The 25,850-nt window shown below is 34.4% G+C and overlaps 1 protein-coding gene across 3 annotated transcripts in view; it reads left to right on the forward strand.

Annotated features, from left to right (window-relative positions):
- Positions 1–25,850, forward strand: part of AFG2A (AAA ATPase AFG2A) — a 319,135-nt gene that overhangs the window by 20,323 nt on the left and 272,962 nt on the right. For all 3 annotated transcript variants that reach the window (XM_045799034.2, XM_045799032.2, XM_045799033.2), the window contains exon 10: positions 19,326–19,480. In XM_045799034.2, coding sequence (XP_045654990.2) covers positions 19,326–19,480 — 155 coding nt within the window. The remainder of the gene's footprint in view (positions 1–19,325; positions 19,481–25,850) is intronic.

Consider the following 25,850-nt stretch of genomic DNA (forward strand, 5'->3'; position numbering starts at 1 on the left):
TAGTCCATTTATTGTGTCTTAAGACATTAAGGGGAAATGTGATAATGTAATTTACATACTAAATGTAAATAGGACCATCTACTTTCATGGGCATTGTAGTATCCCTAAGAACTTTAGGAGGATGACAAGATTTGAGAGATTCTACCCTTTACTATGTTACATTAATTGAAAAAGCTGTGAAAGGATTTGAAGGAGGGATGGAGAAGGGCCTCCAACCTGAAGATAGATAGATAGATAGATAGATAGATAGATAGATAGATAGATAGATAGATAGATATCTGGGATGTACTTGGCACATACAAGCAGTAAATAAATATTAACTTCTGTTAATGTGACTTAATAGTAATTTCAAATTACCAGTATTGAACTGATCTTTTTTCCTTTAGTCTAGCAATGAATTGCTTTATGAGAAGGTAGTATTTAAAAAGATTAGCATTATAATTAGTGTCCAGTAGGGAAAGTATGTTGTTTTGTGTACAGTGTCTTAAATACTTTATGTTGTGTTTTGTAGTTTCATTCTCTATATAGCAGAATAAAGTTTAAGAACAGTGTACTAGAATTTTTTTTGCAAGGCGTTTTCCTAAAGAAGCAGGGAATATAGTAATAAATGGATTTTGAGAGTTGGACAGACCTGCTTTTAAAATCAGGCTTGTGATCTTGGGCGCGTTATTTGCTTTACCTGAGCCTTAGTTTTCTCTATTGGTAGATTCAGGTGGTTGTGGCAGATAGTATCTAAGTGCCCTGGTAAATATGACACTCCTTAGATATAAGGGAGGATGAGAAAGAAAGGGGGGAAAGCAAAAAGAAAGGATAAGAAGGATTAGAAAAAGGAAAGGGGAAAATAAATTCCCAAGTTATTTACTAAATGTGGCCTGGCCTCATTAGCTATTTTCTTAATACACCTGGCCTTTTTGCCCTTTATTGTGTTTTGTACCTGTTTTTCTGAAAAACTTCTCTGGGCTTTCTCCCATACTGTTCTTAGAGATAATGCCACAAAGCAGACTAATGTCAATTGTGACGTTAACTGCATTTTCTTATTGAAACAATTTTATAATTTCTGCCTATGGACTTGACATGAATAAATTATAAATTTGGTTTAATAGTGCAACTCAAAAGATAAAACAACTAAAACTCGTTAAGCATTAAAAATAGCAGAATTACATTCCAAGTGCTGTAGAAGAGGCATAAGCGTACCCTACATACTGAACACACGGGTATCGCCCTGTATTATGATGTGTGTATTGAGCGTAGGAAGAATAAACTCAGCTCTGTGGTAAATTTGAACTAGTCTCCTAGTTATAAATAAAAAGAATTGAGCACTTAATATAGCATCCTACCTAAATTTAGAGGGTTTACTAGGAAATACTTTGAATGGGTCTCAGTCTTTTAAAGTGACCACCTAGGGAAATTTGAATTGGTGCCTCTTTGTTTTTGTTGTTGTTTTTTTTAAACATGTTAAGTTTCCTTGGGTAAGTAGAAGCAGTTGCAATCATTACATTGACCTTAGAATTATACACAAAATGAGAATCACTGTTTTTTAGAAATGAGTCACGATAATATCTTAATATTTGGAGGTTGCAGTAATAATTTCTGGCACATAGTGAATGCTCAATAAGTATTTGATCTGAGAAATATGTGAAAGCTGGAAGACATAATCAGACTACCACCCGACTGCCCTTGTAGAGCAGTAAAAATGTTTATTAACCTGAGAGTTGAATCAGTTTTATTTTTAAACCCCTGGTGAGATTCATCTCCCTCTCTCCTCTGTTGCCTTCAGAAATCCCTGTCTGTGCTGAGGAAACATATCCAACTGGTTAGTGCTGCCTGTAAAGGTACCTGTAAAGGTAGCACTAAATAAAGTCTAAGTGTTTTGTGATGCCTAAGTTACTGCTGCTACTTTTTTTTTGAACATTCCAGTCCATTTTTAGCTTCCCACTGACAAGATTTCTCAGCCATGGCTCTGACTGTGGACTTTGTATTTTGTTTAAAACAAGTGTTTTTCAGGAGGCATTTTCATTGTTCACCAGTTGTGCTGTGCTTACAGCTTGAGAATGTCCACTGGCGTATCTGGGAAGGAAAGCATTTTAACTTCTAGATTTGTGAGGACAGTGAGATAGTCTAGCTCCAGGAGATGTATTTCTGAGTGTCTAAGTTAATTCTGTCTCTATTCTTCTCCACAAAATCCACATTCATGTCATATATGTTCTTAATTCAGGATGGATGACTTGGAGCAGACGTTCTCAGACTTTATCATGTATCAGAATCACCTGGAGAACTTAGTGAAACACATTGCTGGGTGTGCTCCACTCCGAGTTGCTGATTCAGTCTTGGCTGCTGCTTGTGAATTCCAACAAGTTCCCGGCTGATGCTGTTGGTTTGGGGAGCACACTTTGAGAGCCGCTAATTTAGGTCATTGGTTCTTAAACCTCGTTATGCATGAGGTTCACCTGGGAAGCTACACACACGTTCCCTCTCCATATTTAATTAAGGGAAGTAGGGAACTGGAGCCCCTGCTTCTGTTTCCCAGCTGATTTTAAAGCAGCCAGGCTTGCAGTTGCCTGTGAGCAAATATCCTAAATTATTGGGTTAGGCCAGTAGTTCTCCAGTTTAAACCTGTCTAAGAATCACTTGTAGAGCTTGTTAAAACACAGTTCTGGGCCCCATCCTACTGGTTCATTAGGTCCAGGTGGGGCCCAAGAATTAGCATCTCTCTCAAGTTATAGGTGATACCAATGCTGTGGGTGCAGGGGCTGTACTTTGAGAAGCAATGATCTTGGCCCACTAACCCTGATTTTTGGAGACTCTGTAACTGATTTAAATAACTAGATAAATTTAGAGACTGTAAATCTCTGCCAACCTCTGATGGTGTTGAGTTTTTCCGAGTTTTTATGTGACAGTAATGTACTATTCTGAACTATACCGTTTAACTCTCCTTCTAGGAGAAAATAAGTGTCTTAAGTTTGTCTTGTAGGTACATATAATGGTTCTGAATAAAACTTAAAAATGGCAATTCTGAAAGATAGAAAAGCCACAATTAAGGGAATAGGAATTAACAAGAATACAAATAAAAATATAGACATATGTTTTTCCTGGAACATTTATTGCTTAAGATTTGTGGACCTGTGTGTTCTCTGAGTTTTTTTGTGCATTGGCCATCTGATGGTTTTCCTTCTTCCCTGGACTGCCTTCTAGTCAGAGAAGCCTTGCCCTTTTTAACAAAGGGTGGTACACAGATGTCTCATAATAGCATACATTGAAGTGATTCAGAATTTCATAAAACCTAAGTGAATTATGTTTCCCATTGTTTTTGTAATCTAAAGGTTATTGTTTGTGGGATACTAATACTAAAGATCAAAGTCCCTATAGAATATATTTGTTTGTCCATGCTTTTCCAGGGCTAGAAGGTTTACAATCTATTCCATAGTTTGTGAAAGTGCCACTGCATCTTCTACAGTGTGCTTATCTCAACTTTTCTAATCTTTATTCCAGTGTTACTAAATATTTTTTGTATCTTTTAACTTTGTTTCCATAATGAGCGTGAAAATTGGAAATACTGCAGTAGTGTTGCTTTCAACACTTGGATCCTTTATCTGAGCAGATAACATTGTTTAATGTTAAGGGTTGGGTGTGAAACTTATTTTCAAATGTTATGTTTTCTTTATAATTAATTTTTAAGCTAGAGTGTGGTTTGATATGTTGTGACTTGTCCAAAAGCCTAATGTTTTGTAGCTCACCTTTTTAAGCAAAGAGCAGCTGCATTTTGAAATGTTTTATCTCAAGTGGACACGTTGTTTACAAGCTTAACTCTGACACATCCTGACATTTAATGTCTATGTTTGTATTCTTCCTGGGATTAGGCTGCCTTTCTAATTAATTAGTTGCATAGCCTTTTATTAATTCCTTCAAAATTTATAATGTTTTAAATTAACAACATAGATAAGCATACCACACTTTTTTGGAAAACATGAAATGTTAATTATGTAGCAGAGACATGAATTATATAAACTCTGCTGAATGTTAGAAGATGCTTAGCAACAATGTTTTCCAAATATAGGGATTTATTATAAACTTATCCTTCTAAGGCTGCCTGTGCCATTTCAGGAGAGTGAATATAAATAGAGCTTGATTTCTTCAAGAGGTGGACTCAGTCATTTTGTTTACAGTGAAAGGAAGTACTTGGTTCACATTCTAAGAATTTATCTTTAGCATCCTTGTTGATTACACATCATTTCAACATGTTCATACCAAATATTTGGGCCTTGATAAGATAGCATCACAGACAGGAAGAATTAAAAGTCTTATTTAAACAATGATTTTGTCATTATTACACTTAAGTAGGTCTAGTAACAATACTGAGTCTAAATACTATAACATAACTTTTTTTGAGGTGGAAAATTTTATCTGTCTTAATTCTGAGATATTTATATCCTTTACTCCCCTCTCTCACCCTTCACTAGCTTATTTTAACAGAAATTTATGGAAGATCTATGTACAAAATATGCAACAGTCCTCTTATGAAAGGATTTTTCTAAAGTTTTCCACCTTTTTTTGAATTCTGCCAATGTTGTTTTCTAAGTTAGAATTAATATTGATTCTGCAAAAATTCAGTATTTTTAAAGGAAGTTCAGGGAAGTAATGGTGTTTTGTGGAAAGCTTATGGTGACTTGTCGATTCAGATGCTACACTGCTCATTTAATTTCTTAAATTTTGTTTCCTTACCTGCTCGCCAGGGATACCATATTTTTTTTTTAAGAGTTCTTATGAGGCTTAAAAATGTAGTCTGGGTGCAGTAGTCATGATTTCTACAGAACCTTGTGGTGTCACTTTCTCTTTTTTTTTTTTTTTAAAGAAAATCGTATTTTGTATGTATTTGTTCATTTCTCTGGTGGATGCTTATTTGAATTTTGGCATACTGGTATTTTATGAAGTATTCTTGGTTATCCTAGTACAGGAGATGATAGGGAAATCTGGCAGAATACTTTACCTTGCTAGAAAAGTTATTTTTCCTGAATTTGGAGCAGTAAAAGTCTTGCTCATCAATTACAAAATGCAAACTAGAGATAGTTTGATAGGACTTGTTTTGGGGTGCCTCCCTGACAGATTTTCTTGCTGAACTTGGGAGCTGTCATGGCGTATATAGGCAGAGTCACAGTCTCTTCCCTTCCCTCCCCGTTCTACATGTTAGTCTGCTGCAGGCCTGCAGTAGAGCAACAAAATTAAATCGATGTATCACGATCATCGCTCTAATTATTGCATTTTATAATGAATCATATCTTTATTCATTATTGTAGCTGGGTAAATAAGCAGTAATTATGCAGTGTAAAATCTCATGAAACAATGAACTTTCTCTTCTGTTTTATAATTATGAAATGTAGTGATGGTTTTATTTGTGATGTTGTGAACAACACTGCATAAATACTGTGGATTTTTTTTATGAGAGGTGGATTTTTTTTTTTTTTTTTGTCGTTGAATTGGGTATCTTCATATTACTTTTGCTCTTCATTTGAAATGACTGGAGCTGAATGGTTTGTTTCAGAAAAACAGGTGGTAGTTTTAATTCTGTTTAAGCTCTCAGTGATATATACCATTTACTTCACTAGTGGAAACTTTTCCAAGTTGTCTTGCCAAGACTATAAAAGTAGGAAACTTGAGGAAAGGTTTTCTTCCTAATTAAAGCAATCACAGAAATAAAAAAAAAAATCAGTCTATCTAAATAAGTTATTTCTAAGAGTTATTTTTAATTTTTTTTACTCTTTCTTTATCAGATCCTGTCAGCTTGATTTTCAAAATTTATTCAGAATTTGAGCTTAAAAAAAATTAAACTGTTTCCATTGCTCTTATCTGGACTGTGGTGTAAACTGCTTCCTGCGTAGTCTGACTTCCACCTTCCAAACCTCCTTATCCTTACATCGTCTGAGGTGCAAAACTTTGAATTGCAGGCTTTGGAGATGAGGAGAGTCTTGGTTAGAGATAGGGATTTGGGAGTTGTCAGCATTAGATGGTGATTGAAGCCATTGAAATGAATGAAATCACTTGGAGTGAGTGGAATTCAGACATTTATTCATTTATTGAGCCAGACACTGCAGTGGGTGCTGGGGCTGCCTCAGTGAACAAGACAGTCTTGGACCCTCTCCTCTTAGAGCTCAGTGTGCCCAGGCAAGTACTACAGAGTAACAGGTAATCACAGTACCTGTGTGTGTTGGGTGTTTGTGAGTGATCAGGGAGGTTTTAGAATGCTAATAGGGAGAGAAGAGGGGTCCTGGGGAATACCACCATTCAGTGGTTGGCTTATTAGAAAAGATCTGGTATAGGAGACTAGGGAGTGGCTAGAGAAATGGGAAGAGAGCCGAAAGTGGAGACTCAAATGAGGGAAGATTGCAGAGAGGAAGCAATTAGAATTAATATTGTATTAGTTACCACTAATCCAATGTGTTAGCCATTGCTTGAAGTGCCTTACATGTATTCATGCATTTTTTTACTCACCGCATCCCTTATAAGGTTACCTTCATTTTAAAGGTGAGGAAATTTAGGTCGGAGAGGTTAAAGAACTTTCCTAAGATCACATAGGAGATAAGTAGTGGAGCTAGGATCAGCAGTATGAGAGACCACAGTGGCATCACTTGCTTAGCTTCTTACCTGGGAAATTATGGGGGCCTTGGAAGAGGGTAGTTGTAGTGGGGTCCTGTGGCTAGCTGCTAGATTGTGATAAATTGAGGGGGATTGAAAGTTGAGGGAACAGAGGTAGTGCTTGTGAATTACTTTTTCAATTTTAATTGTTGTGTTATTATTTAAAGTTTTGTACCTTCCGTAAAAAAGGGATGAATATAGTTGGCCTGCCCTCTGCCTTTGCATCTGTGCCCCCTTTTCCTCCTCAGGTAAAACCAGATCAGGTCATATTCCATCATTATTTTCCTGGTTCCTCTTCTCTGACTTGGGCCTTGCTATAGTCCACCAAGGCGTAAATCTTTAATCTGTCTTGGCATAAGAATTGTGCTGTAGACAACTATCTTTTTTTTTTTTTTAACTCAAAAAAGTAGTAAGGTTGATAAGCCAAGTAAGTAAATAATTTGATATTAGAAATTTGAAACTAAAAGCTGTATTTTTAGGAAAGTTTGTTAAACCTGGGACTGGTGAAGTGAATTAATCTTGATGTTTTAGAACTAGAAGACCCTCTCAGAAATCATTACTACATTCCCTTATTTCACAGATGGGGACAGACTATGTGATCTATCCAGGCTCAAACAGTGAGTGAAATCTTGGCCCAAGATTCAGGTCTTGAGACCAGTATGCCTTCTATAGTGCCATTACTTTTAAAAGCAACTTTTGAAAGTAATAGTGGGTTCAGAATAGACCTGGCTTCTGCAGTCAGCTTACATTACACAAATCACTTGAAGTATAAATAAAGCAAGAACCACAAGACCCTCTTTGAGGGTATTTTGTTTGATTTCTTTTCTGTTAACGAGCAGTGAGCAATGGAACTCTCCCAGTGATGTATCAAGTGATGCTTATCACCTTATCTATACTTAATACTGAGTTGAGGGAGAGTAAAGACTCCAGATAAAACAAAAATTTTCTATAGTTTGGATATTTTGAAGAACATATATTTTACAAAGGAGACTTAGATTTTATTATAGTTGCTTTCAGTCTTCACGTGCCTGAGGAAATTTTACACTCAACCTTCACAGTTCAAATCTGACATCCAGATGCCATGTTTCATGTTACTTTGTCATATAATTAAATGTCTGTAGGGTAGGTAGTAATTGTGAAAAGCATTATTATTCCTGTGATCACTTTAAGTTCATTGTTAGTTTCCAATAAAGGAACTTAATTGCAGTCTCAAAAATAATATCATTATTTAGTAAGCACTGGGTATAAAATTGTCAGAGTCCATATGTGTAGGGCAAAATGATGTTTGTTGATTGAATTTGGAGCAGATGGTTTTGAAGAACTCGAATTTAGAGTAATTGCTCTTATCCGGAAGTGATTATCTCTGGATAGTGATGCAGAGCTTGAGGGGGAACATGTTTTAGACTGGAAAGAATGTGTTGGCATTAGGCTTGCTTGAGGCATTTTGACTTTTCTTCATTGTGTCTTGTTTTCCATTCTCAAAACTTTTGAGAGCATTGGAAAATAAAGTAATTAAAACAAAATGACAAATTTATTGTTTAATTTGTTTAATTAGCTACACCTGTTTTTTGTCTCAAAGTTGTGTTTTTTAAGAACATGGATGTACTGCTTCTGTTTTTGTTTACATTTTAAAAATTAACTTTAAACTTAGTAAGAAAAGGAAATGTCATAGATTGCTTGCCCTAAGCTATATTTGCTGATGGTGTACATGTGTCCATTTGCTCCTCTAGTTAATTGTTTACTTCTGGCTTATAAAAATACATGTATTTTTAAAAATTTAATTTCTTGGTGTAGATTCTAGTATGCCTCATTGGGAATGGTTGATGTCCAATCATTTAAGCTTAGCGTTATAGAATTTTAAAGCTGAAAAAATAATTTAGATAAAATATACTTTATTTTTTCCATTTAATAAGTGAGATAACACATGACCAAAGAGGCTAAGTTTTATGTAAAGTGACACCTGAGCTAGTGGCAGATCTATGACAACAGAGAATTGGTTGCATTAATATGATAGGTCCAGGGATCTTTAATTTTTGCAAGCTCTGATATACATTTAACATTTAATTCATATAAATTCTGTTTCAACTTGTACATTATTTTCAAAAAGAATTTGTATAAAATAGAGTAGGTCTATATAGAGTCTAGAATCATGGAACCTTAGATTGGAAAGAATTTGAAGGCCTATGGCAGGAATTTCATGGATCCCTTAAGTTTTTATAGCTTTTGCAAATTTGTAATTTTCCATATTGTCCCTTTTCCGTTTCCGACAGTGCGGCATGTTGTCTTCTCAAATATCTGCAAACAAATTAATAGAGCTGGATTGAAGTTTATTTAAAACATGTTCTTTTATATTTCTAACTGTGAATTCTTTTAAGGACAGGAATTTTGTCTTTATTGTTCTACATGGCCTCATAGTGTCTGAAGTTATGCTCATTTTTGTCCCTAGGCCTTTGTATGTGCTATTCCCTCTGCCTTGAATACTCTGCTGCCTCGGTGGCCTCAATTCTCATGTTACCAGTTTAACATCCACTCATTTTTCAGGGCTGACTACTGAGGTTGGACATACATTTTAGTCTCTCTTCATTTGTGAAGTAGAAGAATATACTAAATGATTTCTCTGAAGTTTCTCTAACTCCAAACTGTCACCAATCCCACAAAAGTGGGTTAGGTGTCCCTGACATGCGTTTTTGTACCGCTTTGTTCTTTCCATGACATAATACTCAGCACAGTTTATAATACTTGTTATTATGTGTCTTCTCTATTAGACTGTTAGACTATGAGAGGCTTATCTGCATCTTGCTCTTGTGGACTCTCTTACATGTAAGAGCTCAATATATTTATTGAATAAATTATGTTTAGGAGGTACTTAGAGAATATTTTGAATGAGTGAATAGATGAATTAATACTGAAGAAGAGTGCCTATGAAAGAGTAACTTGTGATTGATGAATATATTTTCTCAGTGGCTCATGATATAATATTTTAATAGTTGCCTTACTTTACTATGAACTGTAACTGAATTGGCAAGTAAGTAATGTGGATATGGCGTAGTGCTTCTCTTATTGAGAACTGTTTTTTAAAAATACCTTCAGATTAATTAAATGTAAGAGATGCTCTTCTCTCTCCTCGAGTTCTGTTCTTTTCTTCTTTCTCACCACAGTCCCATACCAAACATGTCCATTTGTATAAACATATCCTGAAAATGAAAACTCACTGTGAGGACTATAAATCATATACACAGTACATATTTTGCAAAGTAGTATATTGTGCACACAAGTCAACTTATTTATTTACTGAGTCCTCACTGATACTAAGACTGATTAAGTCTTCTGTATGGACAATTCACAGAACTTTTCTTACTATTCAGGTATGTATTCAATTTTTTCATTGTGTTGCTTTTTCAAAAAAATCATTAATTTGTCGGAATTTTTAATACAGTTTGGTTATGAGACCTTTGGATATATATATGTTTATTTTAATGTCTTCTACTCTGATTTTTATTCTCTTCATATTGTCTTTGAAGGAAGAGAAGTTTGTAATTATATATATTTACTATATATAAATATAACAAAACCACTTTATCAATATTTTCCCATGTGGCTAGTGATTTTTGAATCCTGTTTAAGAAATGTATCAGGGCATCTGGGTGGCTCAATTGGTTAACCATCCGACTCTTGATATTGGTTCACGGTTGTGAGATTAGGCCCTGCATTTTGCTCTGTGCGCTGGGCATGAAGCCTGCTTAAGATTCTCTCTCTGCTGCTCCCTGCTCATGCACTGTGTCTCTCTAAAAAAAAAAAAAAAAAAAAATCTTAATTCCACTATCGTGAATATTTTGTATTATCTTCTTTCATTCTAAAGATGTTTTATTGTCTTATCTTTCACATTACCATCTATAATTTATTCCCTTTTTCCGTAATCAGTTGTACCAGCATCAGTTAATGAAATGAGTATCTGTCTTTCCTTGCTCTGCAGTATTACCTTTGTCATAAATCAAGAGTTTGGGTTCATTCTGAATTCTCTGTTCTCTTTGTTTGACCTCTTTATCCTTGTGTGAATCACTGAAATGTCTTTAATCACTTCAGCTTTATTAAAAGCTTTAATTTCTGGAGCATAAGTATTCCTGCTCCTTCTTTTTTCTTCTTCATCAAGGTTGTCTTGACTATTCTTGGCCCTTTGCATTTGCTTATAACTTGAAAACTCAACTTGGCTGCTTGGGTTTCTCTTTCCCTCTGTTGCCCCACTGCCCCCCCCCCCCCCCCCCCGCTTCTCTCTGTCTCTCTTCCTCAAATAAATAAATATTCAAAAAAATCAGCTTGGTAGGCACCCCCACACCCCAAATTGGATTTCAATTGGAATTTTTAAGTCTCTTGATCAATTTGGGGAGAATTAAAAAGTTAACATCTTTGCAGTCCATGAATATGGTAGATCCCCTCACTTATTTTAGGTCTTCAATTTTTCTCAAAGTTTTTTGTGAAGTCTTTCATGATGTTCATTATGTTTATTCTTAGGTATTTAGGTTTTTTTGAATGCAGTTATAAGTGACATCTTTTAAAATTTTACTTTATAGTTTTTTTTTTTATTCTCTTACCGAGGAAAAGTAAATTTTTGTGTATTGACTTTGTGTCTGCCTGCCTTGCTAAATTCACTTATTAGTCTTAATAGTGTATATGTAGATTCTTTGAGTTTTCTATGTAAATGATTACATTATATCTTTACATGTGTACAGTCTGCTGATAATGACAGTTTTATTTCATTCCTTTTAATCTCTATAGTTATTATTTCTTTTTCTTGCCTTATTGCCCTGGTTAAGATTTCTAATTTAGTGTAAGTAATAAGTTATTCTTATCTCATTCTTGATCCTAGGGAGAAGGTTTCTAATATTTTACAGTTAACAGGTTTTTTTTTTTTTTAATTTTACTTATTTGAGAGAGAGAGAGAGAGAATGAGAGAGAGAAAGCACGAGAGGAGGAGAGAAAGCATGAGAGAAGGAGAAGCAGACTCCCCATTGAGCAGAGAGCCCAATGTGGAACTTGATCCTGGGACTCTGGGATCATGACCTGAGCTGAAGGCAGACGCTTAACTGACTGAACCACCCAGGCACCCCACAGTTAAGAATTATATTCACTCTATGTTTTTTGTAGCTAATCTAGTAAAGAATTTCCATCTGGTCCTAGTTGGTTTTTAATAATTAACTGTTGATTTTTTATGATAGTACTTATCTGTGTCTATTGAGATAATCATATTGTTTCTCTTTTAATAATATGGAAAATGGTGTTCATTGATCTTCACATGTGAAACCAACCTCATATTCTTGGAACATAACCATCTTGTCATGATGTATAATCCTTTGTTTAATTATGTTTTTGCTGATGTTTGGTTTGGGATATTTGCACATATGTTCATGAGAGAAATTCACTTATAATTTTGTTTACTTATAATGTACTTTTAAGATTTGAGGAGCACGGCTGTGCTGTCCTTCTGAGTCAATTTGGAAATTGTCTGGCTTTTATTTTTCTCTGGAAGACTTTTTGTAAGCTTAGTGTTGTATTCATCCTTAAATACTTCATAACATTTTCCAATGAAGCGATTTGTGTTTGGAATTTTGTCTGTAGGAAAAGTTTTAATTACAGAATAAATTTATTTAATAGCAATTGGAATATTCAGTTATGTGCTTTTTTTGTTTGTTAGTTCTGATAAGCTTTTTCTCCTAGAAATTTCTTCATTTCACGTAATCCATTTTGAGTCTATTTTTGTGTATGGTATAAGGAAATGGTCCAGTTTCATTCTTCTGCATGTGGCTGTCCAGTTTTCCCAATACCATTTGTTGAAGAGACTGTCTTTTTTCCATTGGATCTTCTTTCCTGCTTTGTTGAAGATTAGTTAACCATAGAGTTGGGATTCCATTTCTAAGTTCTCTATTTTGTTCCATTGGTCTATGTGTCTGTTTTTGTGCCAGTACCATACTCTCTTGATGATTACAGCTTTGTAATAGAGCTTGAAGTCCTGAATATAATGGACATTTTTATGGTAGTGTCTTCCCATTCAAGAACCTGGAATGTCACGCTTTTATTCATATTTTTCTCTTCATTAAAATTTCTCCATAGAGGTCTTATATGTTTTTGGTTAGGTTAATTCCTAGCTAATTTATCATTTTTGTGATTATTGCAAATGGTGTCTTTTTTTAAAATTGTATTTTAAATTTGCTCTTCTTGGTGTAGAGAAGTTTTATATTGATAATTTTTTTTTTTTTTTGTCAGTCTTCAACCTTGTTTAACTCTTTATTAATTCAACTCGTTTTCTTCTGATCTTTTTTGGCTTTTCTGGGTAGATGATTGTCATATGCAAATAATGGAAGTTTTATTTCTTTCCATCCTTTTACCTTTCTCTCACTTTTATTTTTTCTGTTCTTAGTAGCCAGGACCTCCACGAATAAATTATCCAGTAATAGTAATAGTGACATCTTTGTCTTGTTACCAATTTTAGAGAATGCATATAAAGTCTTTGTATTAAGTGTAATGTTTGCTGAAGATTTCTGGAATATAATCTTAATCAAATACACTTTGCTAAGAGCATTTTAAATTATTTTTATCATTATAAATAGATGTTGAATCTTATCAAATATTTTTTTCCTGTACAGTAAAAATAATTATTCTCAATTATTCTCAATTATTCCTGTACAGTAAAAATAATAATTTCAGAGATAAACTCTTTGTGAATATTATGGATTTTTTAAATACACTGTTAGAATTAGTTAACTAATATCTTATTTAGACTTTGCCACATGCCCACAAGTTACATTATCCTCCTAAAATGTTTGAGTGATTTTTGCTCTCACTTATTAAAAACCTCAGTCTATATACATATAATCAGGAGAAAGAAAAAGGGTAAGTCTAAAAAAATCTCACGGGATTGTTATTTCTGTCATGATCCAGTTAGGAGATCGAACCTATACCAGTTACTGTTACAGAGATAATTTCATATGAAGAATTGATAACCAATTATAAAATGTTAACTAAGTAATTCAGGGTAGCAACTACAGGAAGGACCTATCACTCCTGAGGCTGGGAAAACAAAGGGAAACGGTTGAAATTATTAAAACCTAGAAGATGAGCTATAACTCAAGCCCTTGAAGAGTAGCAGCCTGATGCTCTGAAGGCTAACTCAGACTTCTGAGAAGGTAGCACTGCTCGGTTTGTGCTGGTGTCCCTTAAGGGTTGTAGCATGATGGTCGCAGGAATAGCAAACAGACGGTAAGTCCATGGGACATAAACAGGAAGGAATGAGTCCCTTTTGTCCTCTTCAGCTTTGCTGTCTCCCTCTAGAGCTTTGCGGTAGCATTAGCAAAGTCTACTATGGATTTAAAAAGTAGTTTGCAGTCTCAGCCCTAGAGCTGAGTATAGAAGCATGATTTTCAAGCTAAGAGTCAGTAATTTAATAAGTGGTACAATTGAAAACTAAATCAGATAATATTTAAGCTCTCTGTGAGCTACAAAAGACATCATACAGCAAATTAGGTATTAAGAATAGAATGTTAGTAAAAATTCTGTTTTAAATGTTCTCAAAGATGAAATCATAACAAATACATTTTATTAGGAAATAAGTGTTAAAAATAACTGCATTCTGCTTGAGTATTTGGAAAAGATCAATAGAATAACCCCAAGAGGAAGGAAATTAAAAATGTAAGGTTGGATTAATGGAATAGAGAACAAAACAGCAAAGTTAAAAAAAATTCATTCTTTGAAAAGATTTTTAAGATTATGAAGTCAGGCGAAGGTCCATTCAAGAGATAGGAGCATACTATTGGTATTTTTAGTGAAAGAAAAAAGAAGATACAAATGAAACACCGAGAGAAGAATTAACTACAGACCAAATAGAGATTTAAAAAAACGAAACAAAATAAATGTTCCTCCTGTATGTTAAAAGCCCTCCCTGCAGAAGAATAATGTGGGCTATCTATCTCACAGACTTTTCCTATTAATTTCCTGGCAGCCTCATGATTGACTTTACTTTGACTCACTATACTCTGTTAATGTAAATACATGTATTAACATTTCCAGTATAATTTCTAAAATAATAGAAAACGAGTCATATAACTTCAAAACTAGTAGAAGGCAAAATGGAATGTAGAAAGGACAAAACAAAAATCAATCAGTCTGAAAGAACACAAGAAAAGGAGATGGTAGGGCTTAGACTATAGCCACATTAACATTAGTTCAAGGAATTTTAAGGCAAAAAGCATCCCTGCAGATAAAGATGAGTACTGCATATTGATAAAACGTTCGGTTCATTGGGGAGACGTAACAAAGGTAGCTGTGAAATGTGTAAAGCAAAACTTTCTGTAACTACAAGGAGAAATGAACAAAGCAGACATTTTAGTGAGAAAATTTTAATGCATCTCTTTCAGTGGTTGAGGATAGAGAAGATTTGAACAAAAAATCAAAAAACTTGAACTAATGGGTGTATGTTTGGAATACTGAAACCAAAAAATATATATTGAAGTACACATAAAACATTTATGAATTTACAGTTCAAAAGATTTCATTTAATACAGCCCTTATTCTCTGACCAAAAAATTCATTTAAATTAAAAATCAATAAATTAGAAAATTTTGTAATTTGTAAATTACAAAACTCTAAATAACTCATTGGTTGAATTATAATATGCAAATGAAAAACTGTTTAGTATTGAACAATGTGGATATATTAAAATTTGTGGTATATAGCTAAAGCACTGCTAATAGGGGAATTTATAACCTGAAATTCTTAAATTAGAAATGAGGAAAGGTTCAAAAATAACAAGCAAGGCATTGTCATTAAAAAATAATAGGCCCTAGAAAACAGAATATTTAATACAGATTGGGCAGAAATGGACAGAAGAGGAAGACAATTACAAGAAAGAAAGAGAGTGTTTTGTGTACGAGATCTTCCACGCTGACTGTATGCTCCATTCCTTGCTACCTCTACATGGTCACAGTGGGCTCTAGGGTTATCTCAGCTTCTGCTCAGCACCTCTTGTTGATCCTATTAATCTTCATTGGAAGCTCATCTTGAGAGATTGTTTACTTCTATTTCAAGACTAGTTCTTGGTTTTATTGGAGAGGGGCGGCAAAAACTTGCTAGCCTTTCTCTCGGTCCCAACTGCTTGCAATCCTTAAATTACCCAAATCATTTTTCAGGGCACCACTATTCTTTGTATTTGTTTCTTCTTATATTATCCCTGGTTCTTCTAGGTTGCTTTTTTTTTTTTCTATGTATTTTGTTTCTTCATAGTGCTTGTTAGAAAGCATCCTTAGATATCTAGTGATCTTTGGGTGTTTTCTCATATTTAAAAGTGGAGCTCCTAAAAATTGAGTAGGTGCTCTGAACTGTTGGGGCATGTGAGTTTGTGGTTTTCCGTGTAGTGAGTTCCGCACGGACCCTTCCCTTGGGTGAACAAACCTGTCAGTATCCTTAGTCTTTCCTCTTGGGCTGGTACCTGTCTAGGAGAAGGATCTTTTAACTTCATATGTGGCAGGTGTATCCTGATGGTAAACTCGGAGCAGCAAGGAAGAACAGAATGGAGGAGTGGGGAGTCTCACTAATTTCTCTATTCAGTATGATTCCCTTGTCTTTAACTGTGCTTTGCGTTCCCTCAATTCAGAAACGGTTTGTGTTACTTATGCAGAGAAGACATCTTCAGAGGTGGGGTACAGGAAAAGTCATCTGACTCCATGCAATTAGGGAGGGGATCTTGATGATCTAACTGTTTCCTAAAAGACTTCTCTCCTAACCTTCCATTTTTCTCTTTCTAACCCCGATTTCTTTTTCCAGAAGTGATTTATGCTGTCCAACTTTGAGCTTTTTTGATTATATGTGGGTAGGGTGAATAAGAGGGGCATCTATTGGCATAAATCTGGTTTATAAATTTGGTTTATAAATCTGGTTCCTCTGAGATTTTTTTCACTGTATGTGTGTCAGCTTTCCTGGGTCAGTTATATTCAGTCACTACTTGTTTATTTGCTGTCCAGTTTCCAAAATTTTTGTTGCTATTATATTGTTTTCTCTCCTATTTGCCCTTCCAGATTTATGTTTCTTTAAAAATTCCCTTTATAACTCATTGTAGTGGGATTTTAGGAGGGAACAAAAGTAAGTGCTTGGATTTAATCTACTGTCTTTACTAGCTTGAATGACTTTACTTCAAACCTTTATTTTTCAGCTCTTGATTGATATACTCAGTAGTGGCTCACTGTCATCTTTTAATTTTAAGTTTATTTGAGAAATAGTAGGTAAATATATATTACATATTGGTTGGATATGTTAAATTGTGCTGTGTTCATCACAGAATTAGTCTGTTTTATTATTTCTTAACTTTTGAAAACTACTGTCTTTATTTTATTTTTATTTTTTTTGCTTTTTCTGTCTTTGGGAATCACTCCTTTTTTCTTGCTGTCTTCATAGATGTGGAAATTTTTGCCCCCCTCTAAATTCTGTAGTTTGCATTTGAAATCATGGCTGTTTTGCTATTTTATAAATATACACTTATAATATTGTATATGCTTTTTAAACCTTATATTGTCTTTTTTCCAAATCCCTTCCTCACATGAAAATAATTGGTCTTCTTTCTTGTCAGGCTTTATGCCTACATGTCATAAATGTGGCAGGAAAATTATTTGACTACTTCCTTTGATTCAGTTTTTAGTATCTCAGTTCTGGTAAGAGTGAGGTATCTGGTTTAAATTAAAAATATTGACCAATATTGCCAGAGAGCCATTTGAGACATGAAGAAGAGTCAGATTCTTCTGGTCATTTGATTACTTCCACTTATGTAAGATTTTATAGGAATTCCTTAAGTTCTTTTGGGCCACCAATGTGCTGTTTAATACAACACAGGACCTTAGTTACTGCAGTTTTATCTATTTAGTTTTTTTTATGCTGCTGTAGCATTTAACTAAAACTTATGTTAGGCAGTGAAACAGTCTAATTTAATATTAACTTTTATTTTTGTGTTAAGAGTTGTGAAGGGTCTGCGCTTTTACCCTGCCTGGAAGCTAGTAAGTTTTCCAAGTGCTTGCAGAAAATACAGTATTCCTGGGTCATGGGGTGCCTGGCTGCCTCAGTCATTGGAGCATGTGACTCTTGATCTTGGGATTGTGAGTTCAGGCCCACATTGGGCTTAGGGCCTACTTAAAAAAAAAAAAAAAAAATCCTTGGGTCACAGTCAAAGGCCAGAATATTACAGCAACAGAAGTAGTCAGAGCAGCAGCATTTGCACCAGTTCTTTGAGCCTCCCTTTTCACAGAGTGACATGAAGAAGGATTTCTTCTTGTGTAGCTATTTTTCCAGTTTAGCCTACTATCTCAGAGTCCTCCATGAATTTAGACTCACACTGATAGTTTCCTGGAAAAGATTACTATAGATTGATTTTCTGAATATCCTTGAGCTATTCACTTTTTTTTCTTACTGGTCAAAGATACCTTGCCTTCTATTCTGGGAGTTTGTGTCTGCCTTCCTTGCCTCGATGCTTCTGTTTCTCTATAAAAGTTCAAAGAAGTGAAAGCAAGTAAAATGATAGTTATGGTATCATTTTATCTTTGTAAAAAATTCTTGGAGGCATAGCATCCTTGTTTTATACAAGAGACCTTTAACATGATGGAGCTAGCTGGTGTCCCAGGACAAGTTCGGATATTCAGACTGAATTTCTGAGGGGTCTCTGAGACCAGAATTCTTCTAAATGGACCTTCTTCATTAACTGGAACACAAAAGTCTCATTTTACTAAAGACTCTAAGGCAAAGAGCACATAGATAGGGACTTTGCTGCCTAGAGGTCTTTGTCACGGATCAAAGGGCTCTAAGCCTGGCAACTTAGCTGTAAAGGAAGGAGAATTAGGACATTTAGTTTTGTCAGTGTTTAAACTGCAAGCAATAGCAAAACCAAAGAATTTGCATGTGTCACTTTCCAGGTCTACATGATCTCTTGCAAGTTGTTCTTGATTTCTCTAAATTTGACTTGGTTGAACATCTCTTTGGCTCCTGCAGTATTTTACTGTTCTGATTCCACTCCTCCATCTCTTTGTATTCTGTCTTCTTTTAAAAGCATCACTTCTTCTTATGCTTTTCAAATGATGGGCTTTCTTAGGAATGAGACTTTAGCTCCCATTCTTTCATACCTGGTCTCTTTCTAGACTCTTTTTATAGGTCTCTCCTATTCCTGTAATATCAGATCTCATGTGTATGCACACCACTCTAAAGTCTGATTCCTTTCTTGCATTCCAAAACCACATTTCCAACTGCCAACTGAATATTTCCTTTAAGATGTTCTGCCAATACCTTATAAAATTTATAACTCTGGGTTGAATGTATTAATAAAAAGGGCGGAAGCAAGAGGTGTGTTATTCCCTAGGTTATTTTGATAACTCTTTATGGTATTTTTTGTGGATGTTGTTTTGCAAGTTTTATTTCATGTTTATAAAGTATCTGTCTTTTCATATATCATATCAGTTTGTCATATTTTTACTGCCCAAATTAAGCATTTGGATTTTTGCCTTCATCTCCCATATTCTTGAGATACCTCTCCCCACCTCCATATATACACACAAGCACAACCAATTTTAAATGCTATAATATGTATGAAGTTTGGATTTATTATTAGTTTTTTGGTAATGGTTCAATCTGTATTTATGGGGCAGAAGATAAATCTTGTATTACTTTTCTCTTTACAGGTCTCTATGCCTTACGGAGAGTCCTGAAGAAACAGCCTAATCTCTCTGATAGCAAGATAGCTGGGTTGGTGAAGATTACTCTGAGTGATTTCTTACAGGGGATGAATGACATCAGGCCCAGTGCCATGAGGGAAGTAGCAATTGATGTACCAAATGTAAGTCATTTGTACCCCCATGCTAGCTACACTGTTTGAACTCTGAAAGAAACTGAGACTTCAGGGAAACAACCTACCTAGGCTAAACTTTAAGAAACATTTTTTTTTTAATTAAAATTTTTATGGATGTAATTGGAGCTTCAGTGAGGTTGTAAGAAGTACTTTAGGGAGATCCTGTATATTCTTCACTCACTTTTCCCCCAGTGTAAACAATCTTGTAAGCAATACTACAGTGTCACAAGCAGTATATTCATATTGATATAATCACTGATCTTATTCAGATTTCTACAATGTTACTTGTACTTGTGTGTGTGTGTTTAGTTCTGTGCACTTTTAATACTTAAAAAGGTTTGTGTGTCCATCACAAGAATCAAGATACAGAATAGTTCTGTTACCATGATGATCCCTAGCTTTGCCCCTTCATAACCCTACTTAGCGTGTTCCCGCACCCAGTTCTAAAATTCTGTCATTTTAGAAGTGTTATACAATGGAATTGTATAGTAGCAGCCATTTTGTATTCGTTTTTCCCCATTTAGCATAATTTCCAGGAGATTCATCCAAGTTGCTATGTGTAGCAGTAGTTTGTTCCTTTCTGTTGCTGAGTAATATGCCGTGGTATGGCTGTACCGTAGTTTGTTTAACCATTCATCTGTTGAAAGACATCTGATCTGTTTCTAGCTTGGGGTGATTATGAATAAACCGTCTATGAACATTCATGTGCAGGTATTGTGTAAATGTAAATTTTTGTTTCTCCGGAATAAATGCACAAGAGTACAACTGCTGGGTTGTATGCTAATTGCATATTTAGTCTTATAAGAAAATGTTTACTAGGCTAATTTTAGAACAAAAAAAAATCTTCTAGTTATGCTGCCTCTATTATTGATGCCTGGTGTTTCCTCAGGTTCCTCTACATTTTCTTCATCATCGACCTGCTCTGCAAAGTTCATAGTCAAATCACCACAAGGGCAACAGAAGCTACCTTTTATGGGTGAATCATCTGCTAGGTTATCATCTGAGTGGGCCTAACATTCTGGAAAAAATGGCCTTATACTTCTCTTTGGATATATTAATATTTCTGGAAAATGAACACTGAAAGCATTGGCGGCATGTCCTACATTATATTGGGATAGGGGATGGACTGTTAAATTTGTCTTGATCATCAGGAGGTTTGTATCTTAGTGTAGCTTGAGGAAAGTTTACAGATTGCTCTCTGACAGTTTTAGGAGAGCACTGATGGAAGAATGGAATCTTGTGACTGTTCTTTTCCTTTGCTTCTATCATATCACTCCATTAGTTTTTCTCTTTTGAGTTAGTCTTATTGCTTCCAAGATACTCCCTTGTAAAAGCTCTAACATTACAGTTAATTGAAAACTCAGAGCCTTGTGAGAGAGTCAGGCAGAGTTTTGTGCCCTTTGCCCCATCGTGTATATATTAATAGTTCTCTTGGTCATTAACTAATGTTTTTTAATTGCTGTAAGCTAAAACAAAGAAACAAAAAACTTAAAGAGACTAAAAGGATAATAAATCAGTGGAATAGACTGTGTGGAATGATACAGTGGGGAGAAATCAGTGGATTTGTTTTCACTTTTTTTTGTTGTTATTTTGTTTTGTTTTGCTTTTTTTGTTTGTTTTTACTTTTAAAAGTGTTCTTGGACAATGTGTTTTGTGGCCAGATAAGTCTGGGAAATGCTGGTTTAAATAAAATCAGTTGTATTTCTTTGCTGCAGAGCTGTTCAGTGTCAAAAGAGGGCTATTATGGAAATTTATTTGGCCATTGACCATGTGGAGTGGATACCTTCTACATTTTACAGTGTGGTAGATTGCAAAAAGTGACTGCAGATTCTTCCCATCACTGTACGTTTGCCCTTTTTGCCCTGCAATATTGTAGCTCCTACCATAAAAGAGATGAAGTCAAGTTTTCCATCCTTTGAATTTGTACTTGGCCATGTAACTTGCTTTGGCTAATAGCTAATAGAATATTAGCAATCATGATGCAATCAGGCTTGGAACCACTGGGGCTTGCCTTTTCTTGCTGCTCTTTGAAACCCTGAATTAGTTATGCTAAGAAAACTGTGCTAGTTTCTTGGAGGATGAGAGACGATGTGGAACAGAAGTGAGCCCTCTTAGCTGAGATCCCCTCCTTTCAGCCACCCCGCCAGTTGTCAAACATGTGACAGATACCATGCTAAACTACCTCACCCCAGACCAGAAGTTTACCCAGACCAGAAAAGCCACCCCGTTAACTCTTAGAATTGTCAGAAATAACGCATGTCTGTTGTGTTGAGCGCTAGGTTTTACGTTTTCATCATTGACCTGCTTTGCAAAGTTCACAGTCAAATCACCACAAGGGCAACAGAAGCTACCTTTTATGGGTGAATCATCTGTCAGGTTATCACCTGAGTGGGCCTAACATTCTGGGAAAAAATGGCCTTATAGTTCTCTTTGGATATATTAATATTTCTGGAAAATGAACATTGAAACAAAGCATTGATGGCATGTCCTACATTATATTGGGATAGTTAGCAAAAGTTTAAGTGGCAAAGAAGCTTGTTAACTTCTTATAGAAGACAATTGTTTTGTAAATTAAGGTGGGAAACAATGCCTAGAGGTAGGAACATCCCTAAGGAGTAGCTTCTAGTTTAGGCAACTTTATGTGATTTTAAATTCTTTTTTGAAACTTTTCCAAATTCACTAATGAAATTACAGCTTAATTTTGGGGTTTTACTGAAGCTGTGTAACACAACGTGCTAATTTTGTATGAATAACTTGATAACAGGAATTATGGAATAATGAATGATCGATGTTGGATTAATAGAAGCTTTTCATTTCTTTGGAATTTATGGTCTAAAGTTCGGGCACATTGGCATGAGTACTTTTACTTGTAGTATTTACCTGTATTTTATTGGCTACTGCCGCATAATATAATGGGTCAAGTAGATGCCTAGTCATCAAATGCCACATGCGAAAATTTCAGCAGATAGGGTTATAAACCAACTACACCATTCAAAAACACTTTAGTGTTTAAAAAAGTTTAGGAACTAAAGAAACACACAGTAAGTTTTTTCAACTTAAAATGACTGCCAGTGGAGAATGTGTTTAAACAGTGGCTCTCCACTCTTGGAATTGCTGAACTGATTCATTCATCACGGGGACTGGTACTACAACTGCATTTTTAATTGCTCTAATGAAAGATTTTTTTTCCTTTATTTTCTTTTGATACAGTATTTACAATCCATGGACTTGTGCCATTTTCCATTTGGCACTTTATTACTTGGCCTAAGGCCATGGTGTACTGTGATGTTACTCATGAGCTCCGGAGTGATTAGCCCTGGTCAAAATACTTTTCTTACATTGCTTTTTATGTTCACTTCAGATTGTAAAAATTTTCCTGAGAAGTCAACATTTCTATAATTGGATTCCTAAACTTTACTCTTCTGCTTTCAGACTATTATATCAACAAAAATATCTCCCAAGTTATTTCTGCAGAAGGTTTACTACGTACTTTGCTATAGAAAACCTGTTTCAAGTAGATAGTTAATTGTGAACATTTTTTAATAGTAAATTGAGCATTCAGCATCTTTTGAGAAAAGATTTCAGTGTGTGAAATTAAAACTTCTAAATCACAGTTGCCTAGTTATATTTAAGTTTAAAAGAAATGTCTTAAGATGGGAATATTGCCAATTATAATATGCATTATTAATTTCAGGAGACCGTAAGTGTTAGCCACGTACTTAAATGTAATGTTTCCTTTTTGTGGACCTTTTGAATTGGTGATTACACCAATTAGTGTATTAAAAGTCAAATGCATTTTACAATTGACTGGTTATTAAAATCAAATGTATTTCTTTACTATAGGAATCCTCAGAATCTTTGACTATGCCAGTATGAATTTTGAAATTTCAATTTTTCACCCAGAAATAACAACTGTTAACATTTTTGTTATAGTTCCAATAAATTTTTTAAATTTTGATAGGTGGTTTTTCTATGCATATAAGTATTTTAATATAGTTAATCTTAGGATACATATGGTTTTATATTTTGCTTTATTCATTTAAAATTATATGGTAAACATTGTACTTTAAAATTTCTCAGTAAACCTCTTTTAAGGACTGTATAATACACTGTTATGTGGATGAACTGTAATTGTTTTATCCTTCCATTCTCAAATATCTGTTTTTTTTTCTGTTTTTCTCTAATATGATTATACACACATTTATATGCAAATCTTTGCATTTATGATTCCTAGAAGTGGAATTACCACACTAAAATATGTGGTTTTAAAGCTTGGGTCAAATGTTATTAAGCTCTTTTTTTTTTCCCCCGTAAAGATTGTTTTGATCTATAAATATGTGATAAAAATTTAAAATTACAAAGAGCTTAAGTAAAATTTCATTTTATTTTTACTTTAGTCCTTTTCTATTTGCCACTATAGTGTAATTTCTTGACTGAAAATGAGGAATAATACTGGATAATCTTTAAAGAAAATGAAAAAGAACTGTCAATTATATATATCTTCTCCTTCCTACAAAAATGTTAAAATTTTAGGTAATGGGTGTAAACTAGATGATTTTTTTAAGGGATTTTAAGTTCCATGAGAACAGAAGTTGTTTTTATTTTTATCCTTTTATTTTTATCCTAGCACATAATAGATGTCCAACCAATATTTGTTCAATGGACAAGTGAAAAACTATCATTTTCAAGAAAAAACCAGATAGTCAATTTCACGTATGTTTAAATATTACATCCTCCTTCTGTTCTAAAGTATCATATAGTCTATTATTACCTTCATGTGACATTCTTCAGATTCTTCATGTTTTATAAAGCAAGTTGTTTCTTTAGTGAATTTTAACATTAGTGAATTTTAACTTACTGTTTGTTCAGTGAATTTAACAATTTTGGAATAAAGATGCATGTAATAGTGCTAAGCTGTCTATTCTGGACGGATACAAAGTAGTCCTTTATATTTTCTGCCAACACATGTTGCTTTCTTGATCTATTGAAAATTCTCTTTTTATTAAGGTAACCAAAAAAAAAAAATACAATGCTTTTAATAGTTGTGTTTACATATTATCTTTGCAATAAGTCATTTTATGAATACCATAGCAATTATCACTGATAAATGGCATTCTTAACCAAATATATACAGATTGATTACCATCAAGTTTAATCCATTTATGTATCTTAAACCATCCCCACCCTCACCCTCCAGGCTTTCCCTATTTCATTTTATGTAGTTTTAGGTTGTTTCATTATTTGGAAATAATCCATCTTTATACTTCTGGTATTGCTTTTGGATTGCAGTTTTCAGAATTTGGACATTTGGTTCAGAATAAGCTAAAAGCCAATAAAAAGAGAGGGCTCTACTTTCATGTGAACCCACTTTTGTAAAGTGAACTGCAACCAGAGCCTCAAGACTAATTGTATAGCCCGAAACCTCTTTGTAAGCTTGGATCCAGGTTAAACTTAGAGGTAGGCTGCAGTCAAGTTGAGTGTATACCAAATGTCATTAGTTAAATAAACATACCTCATTTACTCCCATTTTAAAAAGGTAGCAAACTTAATTATATGAATAATCAAAAGACTGTCTATTTCACTAATTACATATTCAAAATTTACTGATGTATTTTCATTTGGCATCTTTTCAGATGAGAATAGAACATCAGAATGTGACAAGGCAGTTGAATTTCATAGGATGAGCTCATTAGCATTACTTTTCTCGTGCAGAGATTTGAGTTAAATAGTTTAATTGACTGTAATTACATTTCATTCTTCATGTACCCTCAGGATAATTAGAAGGAATTTGAGTTTCTATTCTTTAAAAACAGTACTGTATTTTGTGTGTTCTTTATTTTTTACAGATTCAAAGGATTGAGGGTTTTGTGATGCTTTACTAAATAACAGATTGCTTTTTTTGGAATAGATATACAACCTGTGGAAATTCTATTAATTCCATATTGGTTCTTGGCAGGGCTTTTGAATTCGGTTTCTTTTGATTTTGCTTCTTGTTGTCTAGACAGAAGAGTGTCTTCTATCACTCCCAAGATCCCAGTCTTCCCTGCCAACTTCTCTTATGCATTTTTATAGTTTTAAGTAATAACAATTGAACAGGAAAGCACATTTGGGAAAGTAGATTACTTTTAACCAGGAAATACTCTGTGCCAAAATCAAGATTGTAGTTTTAACTGTATTAAATATTTTAGAAGTTTAACTCTTTCATTCCACTTTTCCTTTTATACCTTACTTTTCTCAGGCTTACAGTCTAGAGGAGGAATGAGAGAGATACAAAAGTTAGTGTGAAGATCAACAGTTTCTGTTCTCAGTTCTGATCCTGGTTAACTTTGGTGAAATCAGACACTCTTCCTTTCAGATG

The sequence above is a fragment of the Ursus americanus genome, chromosome 13 (assembly GCF_024610735.1).
Source record: "Ursus americanus isolate L20-20 chromosome 13, mUrsAme1.1.p, whole genome shotgun sequence".
In the NCBI taxonomy this organism is placed as follows: Eukaryota; Metazoa; Chordata; class Mammalia; order Carnivora; family Ursidae; genus Ursus; species Ursus americanus.